The sequence below is a fragment of the Pseudophryne corroboree genome, assembly GCF_028390025.1.
Source record: "Pseudophryne corroboree isolate aPseCor3 chromosome 10 unlocalized genomic scaffold, aPseCor3.hap2 SUPER_10_unloc_2, whole genome shotgun sequence".
Taxonomy (NCBI): Eukaryota; Metazoa; Chordata; class Amphibia; order Anura; family Myobatrachidae; genus Pseudophryne; species Pseudophryne corroboree.
In genome coordinates this window covers 462271-478913 of record NW_026967473.1, presented here as the reverse complement: position 1 = coordinate 478913, position 16643 = coordinate 462271, and the positions used below count along the sequence as shown (strand labels likewise).

Below are 16643 nucleotides of genomic sequence, written 5' to 3'. Positions count from 1 at the left end.
CAGTGCTCTGTATGTATGTCCCCTCGTGTTACTAGTGAAGCATAGAGTATGTTACCAGGCATGTTGTTGGTGCAGCCTCTGTGTGTAGTGAGTTGCAGCCAGTGATCTGTATGTATGTCCCCTCGTGTTACTAGTGAAGCATAGAGTATGTTACCAGGCATGTTGTTGGTGCGGCCTCTGTGTGTAGTGAGATGCAGCCAGTGATCTGTATGTATGTCCCCTCGTGTTACTAGTGAAGCATAGAGTATGTTACCAGGCATGTTGTTGGTGCGGCCTCTGTGTGTAGTGAGATGCAGCCAGTGATCTGTATGTATGTCCCCTCGTGTTACTAGTGAAGCATAGAGTATGTTACCAGGCATGTTGTTGGTGCGGCCTCTGTGTGTAGTGAGATGCAGCCAGTGCTCTGTATGTATGTCCCCTCGTGTTACTAGTGAAGCATAGAGTATGTTACCAGGCACGTTGTTGGTGCGGCCTCTGTGTGTAGTGAGTTGCAGCCAGTGATCTGTATGTATGTCCCCTCGTGTTACTAGTGAAGCATAGAGTATGTTACCAGGCATGTTGTTGGTGCGGCCTCTGTGTGTAGTGAGTTGCAGCCAGTGATCTGTATGTATGTCCCCTCGTGTTACTAGTGAAGCATAGAGTATGTTACCAGGCACGTTGTTGGTGCGGCCTCTGTGTGTAGTGAGATGCAGCCAGTGCTCTGTATGTATGTCCCCTCGTGTTACTAGTGAAGTATAGAGTATGTTACCAGGCATGTTGTTGGTGTGGCCTCTGTGTGTAGTGAGTTGCAGCCAGTGCTCTGTATGTATGTCCCCTCGTGTTACTAGTGAAGCATAGAGTATGTTACCAGGCATGTTGTTGGTGCGGCCTCTGTGTGTAGTGAGATGCAGCCAGTGATCTGTATGTATGTCCCCTCGTGTTACTAGTGAAGCATAGAGTATGTTACCAGGCACGTTGTTGGTGCGGCCTCTGTGTGTAGTGAGTTGCAGCCAGTGCTCTGTATGTATGTCCCCTCGTGTTACTAGTGAAGTATAGAGTATGTTACCAGGCACGTTGTTGGTGCAGCCTCTGTGTGTAGTGAGTTGCAGCCAGTGCTCTGTATGTATGTCCCCTCGTGTTACTAGTGAAGTATAGAGTATGTTACCAGGCACGTTGTTGGTGCAGCCTCTGTGTGTAGTGAGTTGCAGTCAGTGCTCTGTATGTATGTCCCCTCGTGTTACTAGTGAAGCATAGAGTATGTTACCAGGCATGTTGTTGGTGCAGCCTCTGTGTGTAGTGAGATGCAGCCAGTGATCTGTATGTATGTCCCCTCGTGTTACTAGTGAAGCATAGAGTATGTTACCAGGCACGTTGTTGGTGCAGCCTCTGTGTGTAGTGAGATGCAGCCAGTGCTCTGTATGTATGTCCCCTCGTGTTACTAGTGAAGCATAGAGTATGTTACCAGGCACGTTGTTGGTGCAGCCTCTGTGTGTAGTGAGATGCAGCCAGTGCTCTGTATGTATGTCCCCTCGTGTTACTAGTGAAGCATAGAGTATGTTACCAGGCATGTTGTTGGTGCAGCCTCTGTGTGTAGTGAGATGCAGCCAGTGCTCTGTATGTATGTCCCCTCGTGTTACTAGTGAAGCATAGAGTATGTTACCAGGCACGTTGTTGGTGCAGCCTCTGTGTGTAGTGAGTTGCAGCCAGTGATCTCTGTATGTATGTCCCCTCGTGTTACTAGTGAAGCATAGAGTATGTTACCAGGCATGTTGTTGGTGCGGCCTCTGTGTGTAGTGAGATGCAGCCAGTGCTCTGTATGTATGTCCCCTCGTGTTACTAGTGAAGCATAGAGTATGTTACCAGGCATGTTGTTGGTGCGGCCTCTGTGTGTAGTGAGATGCAGCCAGTGCTCTGTATGTATGTCCCCTCGTGTTACTAGTGAAGCATAGAGTATGTTACCAGACACGTTGTTGGTGCGGCCTCTGTGTGTAGTGAGATGCAGCCAGTGATCTGTATGTATGTCCCCTCGTGTTACTAGTGAAGCATAGAGTATGTTACCAGGCACGTTGTTGGTGCGGCCTCTGTGTGTAGTGAGATGCAGCCAGTGCTCTGTATGTATGTCCCCTCGTGTTACTAGTGAAGTATAGAGTATATTACCAGGCACGTTGTTGGTGCGGCCTCTGTGTGTAGTGAGATGCAGCCAGTGCTCTGTATGTATGTCCCCTCGTGTTACTAGTGAAGCATAGAGTATGTTACCAGGCTTGTTGTTGGTGCGGCCTCTGTGTGTAGTGAGTTGCAGCCAGTGCTCTGTATGTATGTCCCCTCGTGTTACTAGTGAAGCATAGAGTATGTTACCAGGCATGTTGTTGGTGCAGCCTCTGTGTGTAGTGAGTTGCAGCCAGTGATCTGTATGTATGTCCCCTCGTGTTACTAGTGAAGCATAGAGTATGTTACCAGGCATGTTGTTGGTGCGGCCTCTGTGTGTAGTGAGATGCAGCCAGTGATCTGTATGTATGTCCCCTCGTGTTACTAGTGAAGCATAGAGTATGTTACCAGGCACGTTGTTGGTGCGGCCTCTGTGTGTAGTGAGTTGCAGCCAGTGCTCTGTATGTATGTCCCCTCGTGTTACTAGTGAAGCATAGAGTATGTTACCAGACACGTTGTTGGTGCGGCCTCTGTGTGTAGTGAGTTGCAGCCAGTGCTCTGTATGTATGTCCCCTCGTGTTACTAGTGAAGCATAGAGTATGTTACCAGGCACGTTGTTGGTGCGGCCTCTGTGTGTAGTGAGTTGCAGCCAGTGATCTGTATGTATGTCCCCTCGTGTTACTAGTGAAGCATAGAGTATGTTACCAGGCACGTTGTTGGTGCTGCCTCTGTGTGTAGTGAGATGCAGCCAGTGATCTGTGTGTATGTCCCCTCGTGTTACTAGTGAAGCATAGAGTATGTTACCAGACACGTTGTTGGTGCGGCCTCTGTGTGTAGTGAGTTGCAGCCAGTGCTCTGTATGTATGTCCCCTCGTGTTACTAGTGAAGCATAGAGTATGTTACCAGGCACGTTGTTGGTGCGGCCTCTGTGTGTAGTGAGTTGCAGCCAGTGATCTGTATGTATGTCCCCTCGTGTTACTAGTGAAGCATAGAGTATGTTACCAGGCATGTTGTTGGTGCAGCCTCTGTGTGTAGTGAGTTGCAGCCAGTGATCTGTATGTATGTCCCCTCGTGTTACTAGTGAAGCATAGAGTATATTACCAGGCATGTTGTTGGTGCAGCCTCTGTGTGTAGTGAGTTGCAGCCAGTGATCTGTATGTATGTCCCCTCGTGTTACTAGTGAAGTATAGAGTATGTTACCAGGCATGTTGTTGGTGCTGCATGTGTGTAGTGAGTTGCAGCCAGTGCTCTGTATGTATGTCCCCTCGTGTTACTAGTGAAGTATATGGTATGTTACCAGGCATGTTGTTGGTGCTGCCTCTGTGTGTAGTGAGTTGCAGCCAGTGCTCTGTTTGTATGTCCCCTCGTGTTACTAGTGAAGTATATGGTATGTTACCAGGCACGTTGTTGGTGCGGCCTCTGTGTGTAGTGAGATGCAGCCAGTGATCTGTATGTATGTCCCCTCGTGTTACTAGTGAAGTATAGAGTATGTTACCAGGCACGTTGTTGGTGCGGCCTCTGTGTGTAGTGAGATGCAGCCAGTGATCTGTATGTATGTCCCCTCGTGTTACTAGTGAAGTATATGGTATGTTACCAGGCACGTTGTTGGTGCGGCCTCTGTGTGTAGTGAGATGCAGCCAGTGATCTGTATGTATGACCCCTCATGTTACTAGTGAAGCATAGAGTATGTTACCAGGCACGTTGTTGGTGTGGCCTCTGTGTGTAGTGAGATGCAGCCAGTGCTCTGTATGTATGTCCCCTCATGTTACTAGTGAAGCATAGAGTATGTTACCAGGCATGTTGTTGGTGCAGCCTCTGTGTGTAGTGAGATGCAGCCAGTGATCTGTATGTATGTCCCCTCGTGTTACTAGTGAAGCATAGAGTATGTTACCAGGCATGTTGTTGGTGCAGCCTCTGTGTGTAGTGAGATGCAGCCAGTGCTCTGTATGTATGTCCCCTCGTGTTACTAGTGAAGTATATGGTATGTTACCAGGCACGTTGTTGGTGCAGCCTCTGTGTGTAGTGAGTTGCAGCCGGTGCTCTCTGTAATGGTGACCGTTACGTTCTTGCAGAGTTCTCACTCTTTGGTTTGACTTTGGCCACTGGCCGGACGTGAACGAAGCTCTGGTGGAAGGGATAAAGACCATTCAGATAGACACCTGGCTGCAGGTAAGTCGCCACAGAGACTTTATGGTACACACAATGGGATCTGCTCTCTAGGTCGACAGTGTCTAGCAACACACCCTCCAACAATTTACACATAAAAACTGCTACAAATTCCAAAAGGGGGCGTGGCCACACCCCTTTTCCTATACTTTCAATGGAAGTTTGGAGAGCCACTAATCAGTACAGATCATAAAAAAAAAAGGTCCTGTACGTGCCAGAAAGGTGCAGCTGGAGGGTATGCCACTGCATCTGCAGCAAGTCTCTGTGCTGTAGATAGGGGGGGGATCCTTTTACTGCAGCGTCCTATGTCTTGCTGCCAGTCCACCTGCCCCCTCCGGCATCAACAATCCCCACTCCCTAGCCATGGCGCAGGTAGAACAAAAGCTGCTGCTGCCACCGGCATAGATGTGTAAGAAAGCGGCGCAGCGGAAGGCTTTCATAGCCCTCCCTGCGCCACATACTCTCTGAGCCCCGGAGCCTCCTCTGCGTGTGATGTCACAGAAATACCTCCCAGCCACAGCCGCGCCAGATCCCCAGAGGCCCTGACTCCGCAACACAGCACCTGGGCTGCCGGCCTGGACCCCCCGAGATGGCTAATGTAACGGATAGAGTGGGTGATATCACGGAGGGTAATGTCTGGACGCTGAATCAATGTAAAAGGTCACTGACACTGCACAGCACTCTCACCTTTTACATTGATTCAGCCAGTCACTATTGTTAGCGCCGGTGTCCCAACGCGCCGCATTACAGGGAAGAAGATGCACTCAATAAAGTACAGCTCCCAGCAGGCCTTAGCGCAGGAGCATTCCGGCCCTTCGGCCTGCTGGGAGCTGTAGTTTATTGAGTACATCTTCTTCCCTGTAATGCGGCGCGTTGGGACACCGGCGCTAACAATAGTGATTGGCTGCTGTGAGAGTCTCCGGGAGATCCACTGCCAAAGGGAGGACAGCAGCTTTGCTGCTTCCAGGAGGAGAAGCAGGGGAAGAATTACCCACACTTCCCTCACTCGTAGTACCTCTGGGACCCATCAGCGGCACCCCTGCAAGTGCCCCTCCCCCACCTGCGGTAACCCCCGGACCCCAGCTGCGTCTCCCCCGCACCCGCCACTCCCCCAACCACAGCACCTACTAGGTGATCATCAGGCCCTGCATGTGCTGTTCACGCAGTTGCAAGGGGCTACGACCCCTTAACCATCGCACGCCCTTTGTCCATGCAATATTTAACCACTCACACAATTATAATTGGAGGTAATGCTCCATATTATAAAATTATTGCACGCCACAAGGGCGTGTAAGGCTTAAGGGGGCGTAGCCCCTTACGACGGTGTAAAAACTTCTGTGTGTATAAAAATATATATACTGTATATATACTTTAAAAAAACAAAACCGGGTTGAATAATGACTTAGCTTTGTACAGGAGGTCAGTCAGTGAGGCGTACCCAACGCATTTCGAGAGACTTCATCAATGAAATGCATTTTCTCTAACGTCCTAGTGGATGCTGGGGACTCCGTAAGGACCATGGGGAATAGACGGGCTCCGCAGGAGACTGGGCACTCTATAAGAAAGATTTGGTACTATCTGGTGTGCACTGGCTCCTCCCTCTATGCCCCTCCTCCAGACCTCAGTTAGATTTCTGTGCCCGGCCCGAGCTGGTTGCACACTGGGAGCTCTCCTGAGCTGCTAGAAAGAAAGTTTAAAATTAGGTTTTTTATTTTACAGTGAGACCTGCTGGCAACAGGCTCACTGCATCGTGGGACTAAGGGGAGAAGAAGCGAACCTACCTGCTTGCAGCTAGCTTGGGCTTCTTAGGCTACTGGACACCATTAGCTCCAGAGGGATCGACCGCAGGACTCGTCCTTGGTGTTCGTTCCCGGAGCCGCGCCGCCGTCCCCCTTACAGAGCCAGAAGCATGAAGATGGTCCGGAAAATCGGCGGCAGAAGACATCAGTCTTCACCAAGGTAGCGCACAGCACTGCAGCTGTGCGCCATTGCTCCTCATACACACTTCACACTCCGGTCACTGAGGGTGCAGGGCGCTGGGGGGGGCGCCCTGATCAGCAATAATATCACCTTGGCTGGCAAAAATAACCACAATATATAGTCCCAGAGGCTATATATGTGGTAATTACCCCTGCCAGAATTACAGAAAAAAGCGGGAGAAAGGCCGCCGAAAAAGGGGCGGAGCCTTCTCCCTCAGCACACTGGCGCCATTATTCCCTCACAGTTCCGCTGGAAGGAAGCTCCCTGACTCTCCCCTGCAGTCTACACTACGGAAAGGGTAAAAAAGAGAGGGGGGCACTAAATTTGGGCGCAGTTTAATATAATAAGCAGCTATAAAGGGTCATAATTCAGTTAGTCCCTGTATTATTATAGCGCTCTGGTGTGTGCTGGCATACTTTCTCTCTGTCTCCCCAAAGGGCTTTTGTGGGGTCCTGTCTCCTTGTAAGAGCATTCCCTGTGTGTGTGCGGTGTGTCGGTACGGCTGTGTCGACATGTTTGATGAGGAGACTTATGTGGAGGCGGAGCAGATGCCTATTAATGTGATGTCACCCCCTGCGGGGCAGACACCTGAGTGGATGGATTTATGGAAGGAATTACGTGCAAGTGTCGACTCCTTACATAAAAAATTTGACGACATGCCAAATGCGGGACAGCCGGCTTCTCAGCTCGTGCCTGCCCAGACGATTCAAAGGCCGTCAGGGGCCCTGAAACGACCACTACCTCAGATGGCAGACACAGATGTCGACACGGATACTGATGCAAGTGTCGACGACGATGAGTCAAATTTAATGTCCACTAGGGCCATTTGTGGCATGATTGAGGCAATGAAAGAGGTATTACACCTTACTGATATAAACCCGGGTACCTCAAAGAAGGGTATTATGTTTGGGGAGAAAAAACTACCTATAGTTTTTCCCCCATCTGAGGAATTGAATGAGGTGTGTGAAGAAGCGTGGGCTTTCCCCGATAAAAAATTGGTGATTTCAAAAAAATTACTAATGGCGTTCCCTTTCTCGCCAGAGGATAGGTCACGTTGGGAAACTCCCCCTAGAGGGGATAAAGCGCTCACACGTTTGTCTAAAAAGGTGGCACTACCGTCTCCGGATACGGCCGCCCTGAAGGAACCTGCTGATAGAAAGCTGGAGGCTATCCTAAAATCTATTTACACACACACTGGTGTTATACTGAGACCAGCTATTGCCTCAGCCTGGATGTGCAGTGCTGCTGCTGCTTGGTCAGATTCCCTGTCAGAAAATATTGACACCCTGGACAGGGACACTATATTGCTAACCGTAGAGCATATAAAAGACTCAGTCTTGTACCTGAGAGATGCACAGAGGGAGATCTGCCGGCTGGCATCTAGAATAAGTGCATTGTCCATTTCTGCTAGGAGAGGTTTATTGACTCGGCAGTGGACAGGGGATGCAGATTCTAAAAGGCAGATGGAAGTTTTGGCTTATAAGGGTGAGGAGTTATTCGGGGACGGTCTCTCAGACCTTGTTTCCACAGCAACGGCTGGGAAGTCTGCATTTTTGCCCCATGTCCCCTCACAGCCTAAGAAAGCACCGTATTACCAAGTACAGTCCTTTCGACCCCAGAAAAACAGGCGCTGAAAAGGCGGTCCTTTCTGTCTAGAGGCAGAGGAAGGGGGAAAAAGCTGCAACACACAGCCGGTTCCCAGGACCAAAAGTCCTCCCCCGCTTCTTCCAAATCAGCCGCATGACGGTGGGGCTCCACAGGCGGAGCCAGGTACGGTGGGGGGCCGCCTCAAAAATTTCAGCGATCAGTGGGCTCGCTCACGGGTGGATCCCTGGATCCTTCAAGTAGTATCTCAGGGGTACAAGCTGGAATTCGAGGCGCCGCCCCCCCGCCGTTTCCTCAAATCAGCCTTACCGACGACTCCATCGGGCAGGGAGGCTGTGCTAGAGGCCATTCACAAGCTGTATTCCCAGCAGGTGATAGTCAAGGTACCCCTACTTCAACAAGGTCGGGGCTACTATTCCACACTGTTTGTGGTACCGAAACCAGACGGTTCGGTGAGACCCATTTTAAATTTGAAATCCTTGAACACTTACATAACAAAATTCAAGTTCAAGATGGAATCGCTCAGGGCGGTTATTGCAAGCCTGGACGAGGGGGATTACATGGTATCCCTGGACATCAAGGATGCTTACCTGCATGTCCCTATTTACCTTCCTCACCAGGAGTACCTCAGATTTGTGGTACAGGATTGCCATTACCAATTCCAGACACTACCGTTTGGACTGTCCACGGCACCGAGGGTGTTTACCAAGGTAATGGCAGAAATGATGATACTCCTTCGAAAAAGGGAGTTTTAATTATCCCATACTTGGACGATCTCCTTATAAAGGCGAGGTCCAGGGAGCAGTTACTGGTCGGAGTAGCACTATCTCAGGAGGTGCTACAACAGCACGGCTGGATTCTGAACATTCCAAAGTCACAGCTGGTTCCTTCCACTCGCTTACTGTTCCTGGGGATGATTTTGGACACAGAACTGAAAAAAGTGTTTCTCCCGCAGGAGAAAGCCAAGGAGCTGTCATCTCTAGTCAGAGACCTCCTAAAACCAAAACGGGTATCGGTGCATCGTTGCACACGAGTCCTGGGAAAAATGGTGGCTTCATACGAAGCAATTCCATTCGGCAGGTTCCATGCGAGGACCTTCCAGTGGGACCTCTTGGACAAGTGGTCGGGATCGCATCTTCAGATGCATCAAATGATAACCCTGTTTCCAAGGACCAGGGTGTCTCTACTGTGGTGGCTGCAGAGTGCTCATCTTCTAGAGGGCCGCAGATTCAGCATACAGGACTGGGTCCTGGTGACCACGGATGCCAGCCTTCGAGGCTGGGGAGCAGTCACACAGGGAAGAAACTTCCAAGGACTATGGTCAAGTCAGGAGACTTCCCTACATATAAATATTCTGGAACTAAGGGCCATTTACAATGCCCTAAGTCAGGCAAGACCCCTGCTTCAAAACCAGCCGGTACTGATCCAGTCAGACAACATCACGGCAGTCGCCCATGTGAACCGACAGGGCGGCACAAGAAGCAGGGTGGCAATGGCAGAAGCCACAAGGATTCTCCGATGGGCGGAAAATCTCGTACTAGCACTGTCAGCAGTGTTCATTCCGGGAGTGGACAACTGGGAAGCAGACTTCCTCAGCAGACACGACCTACACCCGGGAGAGTGGGGACTTCATCCAGAAGTCTTCCTACTGTTGGTAAACCGTTGGGAAAGGCCACAGGTGGACATGATGGCGTCCCGCCTCAACAAAAAGCTAAAGAGATATTGCGCCAGGTCAAGGGACCCTCAGGCGATAGCTGTGGACGCTCTAGTGACACCGTGGGTGTACCAGTCGGTTTATGTGTTCCCTCCTCTGCCTCTCATACCAAAGGTACTGAGAATAATAAGAAGGCGAGGAGTAAGAACGATACTCGTGGTTCCGGATTGGCCAAGAAGGGCTTGGTACCCGGAACTTCAGGAAATGATATCAGAGGACCCATGGCCTCTACCGCTCAGACAGGATCTGCTGCAGCAGGGGCCCTGTCTGTTCCAAGACTTAACCGCTGCTGCGTTTGACGGCATGGCGGTTGAATTCCGGATCCTAAAGGAAAAGGGCATTCCGGTGGAAGTCATTCCTACGCTAATAAAAGCCAGGAAAGAAGTAACCGCGAACCATTATCACCGTATTTGGCGAAGATATGTTGCGTGGTGTGAGGCTCAGAAGGCCCCAACAGAGGAATTTCAGCTGGGTCGCTTTCTACACTTCCTGCAGTCGGGAGTGACTATGGGCCTAAAATTGGGTTCCATTAAGGTCCAGATTTCGGCTCTGTCGATTTTCTTTCAGAAAGAACTGGCTTCACTGCCTGAAGTTCAAACTTTTGTAAAGGGAGTACTACATATTCAGCCTCCTTTTGTTCCTCCTGTGGCACCTTGGGATCTCAATGTGGTGTTGAATTTCCTAAAATCACATTGGTTTGAACCACTTAAAACTGTGGATCTGAAATATCTCACGTGGAAAGTGGTCATGTTATTGGCCTTGGCTTCGGCCAGGCGTGTGTCAGAATTGGCGGCTTTGTCTTGTAAAAGCCCTTATCTGATTTTTCATATGGATAGGGCAGAATTGAGGACTCATCCCCAGTTTCTCCCTAAGGTGGTATCTGCTTTTCACTTGAACCAACCTATTGTAGTGCCTGCGGCTACTGGGGACTTGGAGGATTCCAAGTTACTGGATGTAGTCAGGGCCCTGAAACTTTGTTTCCAGGACGGCTGGAGTCCGAAAGACTGACTCGCTTTTTGTCCTGTACGCACCCAACAAGATAGGTGCTCCTGCTTCTAAGCAGTCTAATGCGCGCTGGATTTGTAGCACTATTCAGCTGGCGCATTCTGCGGTAGGCTTACCGCAGCCTAAATCTGTAAAAGCCCATTCCACGCGGAAGGTTGGCTCATCTTGGGCGGCTGCCCGAGTGGTCTCGGCTTTACAACTTTGCCGAGCTGCTACTTGGTCAGGGGCAAACACGTTTGCAAAATTCTACAAATTTGATACCCTGGCTGAGGAGGACCTTGAGTTCTCTCATTCGGTGCTGCAGAGTCATCCGCACTCTCCCGCCCGTTTGGGAGCTTTGGTATAATCCCCATGGTCCTTACGGAGTCCCCAGCATCCACTAGGACGTTAGAGAAAATAAGATTTTACTCACCGGTAAATCTATTTCTCGTAGTCCGTAGTGGATGCTGGGCGCCCGTCCCAAGTGCGGAGTGTTTGCAATACTTGTATATAGTTATTGCCTAACTAAAGGGTTATTATTGAGCCATCTGTTGAGAGGCTCAGTTATATTTCATACTGTTAACTGGGTTTAGTATCACGAGTTATACGGTGTGATTGGTGTGGCTGGTATGAGTCTTACCCGGGATTCAAAAAATCCTTCCTTATTGTGTCAGCTCTTCCGGGCACAGTATCCTAACTGAGGTCTGGAGGAGGGGCATAGAGGGAGGAGCCAGTGCACACCAGATAGTACCAAATCTTTCTTATAGAGTGCCCAGTCTCCTGCGGAGCCCGTCTATTCCCCATGGTCCTTACGGAGTCCCCAGCATCCACTACGGACTACGAGAAATAGATTTACCGGTGAGTAAAATCTTATTTTTTTTGTACTTGAAAAAGTTTTTTTTATATAGAAATGTCACTGTTATATGTTGAATTGCAATTTTTAAACTTATATATTAATATCCTTAATATACTATATATATATTTTTTTAAGTATATTTTGGCAACCTGATAATTTTTCTATTTTCTCTTCTCGGCCGTTGTATGATAATAAGAACACACAATTAAGTAATTGTGTCAAACATATAACATTTATGGAAATTAGTGGTATAACCACCTTAGATATATTAGAGACACCGCATTCCGAACACTTACACCCCGTATAGCCAAATAAAAAAGAACGGTGGTAAATAGGAAACATATAAAAATGGGTAGCTGGGGTAGGTGTGCACTCTATAGTACATACCGGTGTCAGAGCAGGGGATTGTGGGGCACTGAGAGCTACTTACTGTAATGCATTACTTGTCTGCTCTTCACAGGTCATTCCACAGCTCATCGCTAGGATAGATACTCCCAGACCTCTCGTTGGGCGGCTGATCCACCAGCTGCTGACGGATATCGGCCGATATCACCCACAGGTACAGGTTACAGCCACTGCCAGTCACAATAATCTTTTGTTGTACCGATAACAATATTTCCAATTAGCCGTAAGCAGGACGTATCTACCCCGGCTCCCCACCTGGGGCAGATCACACCGCTATGTGTTACAGCTAGTTCTGTGTCTGACATCTGTCTGTGTAAAGTGCATTTCAGTTCTTCCCGAGCCCCGTATCCGGTATAATCTACAGAAACTCCCCAACCTGCACATTATACTGAAAGCATATTCATTCCTATATTATAGCCCTTGCTCCATGCTGATTGGCTGCTGGTAAAGGGATGTTCCCCCAGCTTCCGTCAGCTCTAGTGGTGGCTGCTGCTTTCTCTCTGTCTGTCTTCTATCTGGACTACGAGGGATGCAGGAATAGGAAGTTGTGGGTAAAAAATACATACATACATATACACATATACACATACTTACATATACACATACATACTTATACACATACACACGTACATATACACATACATACATACATACATACATACATACGTACATATACATACGTACATATACACATATACATACACATACATACATATACATACATATATATACATACATATACACATACATATACACATACTTACATATACATACTTATACACATACACACGTACATATACATATATACTTATACATACATACATACATACATACATACATATACATATACACATACATATACACATACTTAAACACACGTACATATACACATACATACGTACATATACATACACACACATACATACATATACATACATACATACATATACATACATATACACATACATATATACATATACACATACTTACATTTACACATACATACTTATACACATACACACGTACATACATATACACATATACATACATACACACATACATACATATACATACATATATACATATACACATACTTACATTTACACATACATACTTATACACATACACACGTACATATACATACGTACATATACACACATACACATACATACATACATACACATACATACTCGCCCAAGTTATGCAACGAAACCCGACTTAGTGACCTAACCTAATTGAGGCAGAAAAATAGGATTTTAATTACCTACCGATAAATCCTTATCTCGTAGTCCATAGAGGATGCTGGGGTCCACATTAGTACCATGGGGGTATAGACTGGTCCACCAGGAGCCATTGGCACTTTAAGAGTTTAAGAGTGTGGGCTGGCTCCTCCCTTTATGCCCCTCCTACCAGTTTCAGTCTATAAACTGTGCCTGAGGAGACGGACATCTTCGAGAGAAGGATTATACACAGACAGTGGTGAGATTCACACCAGCTCACACATACAAGGCAAACCAGGCTAACTAGCCTGAAAACTCAGCAACAACTGAAGAACATTGCTTAAACAAGTAACAAGTCAGTACTCAACTAAGTACAAAGCCGTTCTGAACCAGGTAACCACTGCAGGAAAACGAAGCGCTGGGCGGGCGCCCAGCATCCTCTACGGACTACAGGAAAAGGATTTACCGGTAGGTAATTAAAATCCTATTTTCTCTTACTTCCTAGAGGATGCTGGGGTCCACATTAGTACCATGGGGATGTACCAAAGCTCACAGAACGGGAGGGAGAGCGCGGAGGCTCCTGCAGAACTGATTGACCAAACTTTAGGTCTTCAGAGGCCAAAGTATTGAACTTGTAGAACTTAGCAAACGTGTTCGACCCTGACCAAGTAGCCGGCAAAGCTAGAAAGCCGAGACACCCCGGGCAGCCGCCCAGGAAGACCCCACCTTACGAGTAGAGTGGGCCTTAACAGATTTTGGACACTGCAATCCTGCCGTAGAATAAGCGTGCTGGATAGTAAACCTGATCCAGTGAGAGATCGTCTGCTTAGAATCAGGGCACCCAATTTTCTTGGGATCATATAGGACAAACAGAGAGTGATTTTCTGTGATGAGAAGTCCTCTTCACATAGATATTTTAAGAGCCCTTACAACATCCAAGGACTTTGAGGTAATTGTGGAGTTAGTAGCCACTGGCACCACAATAGGTTGGTTGATATGAAATGCCGACACAACCTTCGGAAGAAACTGCTGATGTGTACGGAGCTCAGCCCTATCTTCATGGAAGATCAGGTAGGGGCTTTTACAAGACAAAGCCCCCAACTCCAACACACATCTAACAGAAGCTAAGGCCAACAAAGTGACCGCCTTCCTTGTGAGAAACTTGACCTCAACCTCCTGTAGAGGCTCGAACCAATCCGATTGGAGGAACTGTAACACCACGTTAAAATCCCAGGGTGCCGTAGGTGGCACAAAGGGAGGCTGGATGTGCAGAACCCCCTTCAAAAAAGTCTGAAACTCAGGGAGGGAAGCCAGTTGTTTCTGGAAGAAAATGGACAGGGCCGAAATCTGGACCTTTATGGATCCCAACCTCGGGCCCATATCCATACCTGCTTGCAGGAAGAGGAGAAACCGTCCCAGTTGAAACTCCACCGTAGGAAACGTCTTGTATTCACACAAAGATACATATTTTTTCCAAATGCGATGGTAATGTTTTGACGTTGCTACTTTCCTAGCCTATATCAGGGTAGGAATAACCTTGTTCGGAATGCCCTTCCGAGCTAGTATCTGGCGTTCAACTTCCATGCCGTCAAACGTAGCCGCTGTAAGTCTTGATAAGCGACCGGACCCTGTTGCAGTAGGTCCTTCCGAAGAGGAGGATCCCTCGGATCTTCCAGCAGAATACCCAGAAGATCCGCGTGCCAAGTCATTCTTGGACAGTCCGGAGCAATGAGGATTGCCTGAACTCTTGTTCTCCTTATGAGTTTTAGAACTCTTGGAATGAATGGAAGTGGAGGAAACACGTACACCAACTGGACACCCACGGAGTCACTAGGGTGTCCACCGCCACGGCTTGCGGGTCTCTTGACCTGGAACAGTACCTCCGAAGCTTCTGTATTGTGGAGGCACTGGCATGGCATACTACATCTTCTGTATGGTGGAGGCACTGGCATGGCATGCTGTATCTTCTGTATGGTGGAGGCACTGGCATACTACATCTTCTGTATGGTGGAGGCATGGCATACTACATCTTCTGTATGGTGGAGGCATGGCATGGCATACTACATCCTCTGTATGATGGAGACATGGCATACTACATCATCTGTATGGTGGAGGCATGGCCTACTACATCATCTGTACGGTGGAGGCACTGGCATGGCATACTACATCTTCTGTACGGTGGAGGCACTGGCGTGGCATACTACATCTCCTGTACGGTGGAGGCACTGGCAGGACATACAACATCTTCTGTACGGTGGAGGCACTGGCATGGCATACTACATCTTCTGTATGGTGGAGTCACTCGCGTGGCATACTACATCTTCTGTACGGTGGAGGCACTGGCATGGCATACTACATCTTCTGTACGGTGGAGGCACTGGCGTGGCATACTACATCTCCTGTACGGTGGAGGCACTGGCATGGCATACTACATCTTCTGTACGGTGGAGGCACTGGCAGGACATGCAACATCTTCTGTACGGTGGAGGCACTGGCATGGCATACTACATCTTCTGTACGGTGGAGGCACTGGCATGGCATACTACATCTTCTGTATGGTGGAGGCACTGGCATGGCATACTACATCTTCTGTACGGTGGAGGCACTGGCGTGGCATACTACATCTTCTGTACGGTGGAGGCACTGGCATGGCATACTACATCTTCTGTACGGTGGAGGCACTGGCGTGGCATACTACATCTTCTGTACGGTGGAGGCACTGGCATGGCATACTACATCTTCTGTATGGTGGAGGCACTGGCACGGCATACTACATCATCTGTATGGTGGAGGCATGGCATACTACATCATCTGTACGGTGGAGGCACTGGCATGGCATACTACATCTTCTGTACGATGGAGGCACTGGCATGGCATACTACATCTTCTGTACGATGGAGGCACTGGCGTGGCATACTACATCTCCTGTACGGTGGAGGCACTGGCGTGGCATACTACATCTTCTGTACGGTGGAGGCACTGGCAGGACATACAACATCTTCTGTACGGTGGAGGCACTGGCATGGCATACTACATCTTCTGTACGGTGGAGGCACTGGCATGGCATACTACATCTTCTGTACGGTGGAGGCACTGGCATGGCATACTACATCTCCTGTACGGTGGAGGCACTGGCGTGGCATACTACATCTCCTGTACGGTGGAGGCACTGGCGTGGCATACTACATCTTCTGTACGGTGGAGGCACTGGCAGGACATACAACATCTTCTGTACGGTGAAGGCACTGGCATGGCATACTACATCTTCTGTACGGTGGAGGCACTGGCATGGCATCCTACATCTTCTGTACGGTGGAGGCATGGCATACCGCATCTTCTGTACGGTGGAGGCATGGCATACCGCATCTTCTGTACGGTGGAGGCATGGCATACTGCATCTTCTGTACGGTGGAGGCATGGCATACTACATCTTCTGTACGGTGGAGGCACTGGCATACTACATCTTCTGTATTGTGGAGGCACTGGCATACTACATCTTCTGTACGGTGGAGGCGCTGGCATGGCATACTACATCTTCTGTACGATGGAGGCACTGGCGTGGCATACTACATCTCCTGTATGGTGGAGG

The 16643-nt window shown here is 48.7% G+C and overlaps 1 protein-coding gene across 5 annotated transcripts in view; it reads left to right on the top strand.

Moving 5' to 3' along the window:
* The window catches only part of MTOR (mechanistic target of rapamycin kinase), a 634684-nt gene that overhangs the window by 470069 nt on the left and 147972 nt on the right, over positions 1-16643 (top strand). For all 5 annotated transcript variants that reach the window (XM_063948692.1, XM_063948690.1, XM_063948689.1 and 2 more), the window contains exons 43-44: positions 4197-4293; positions 11890-11988. In XM_063948692.1, the coding sequence (XP_063804762.1) occupies positions 4197-4293; positions 11890-11988 (196 nt within the window). The remainder of the gene's footprint in view (positions 1-4196; positions 4294-11889; positions 11989-16643) is intronic.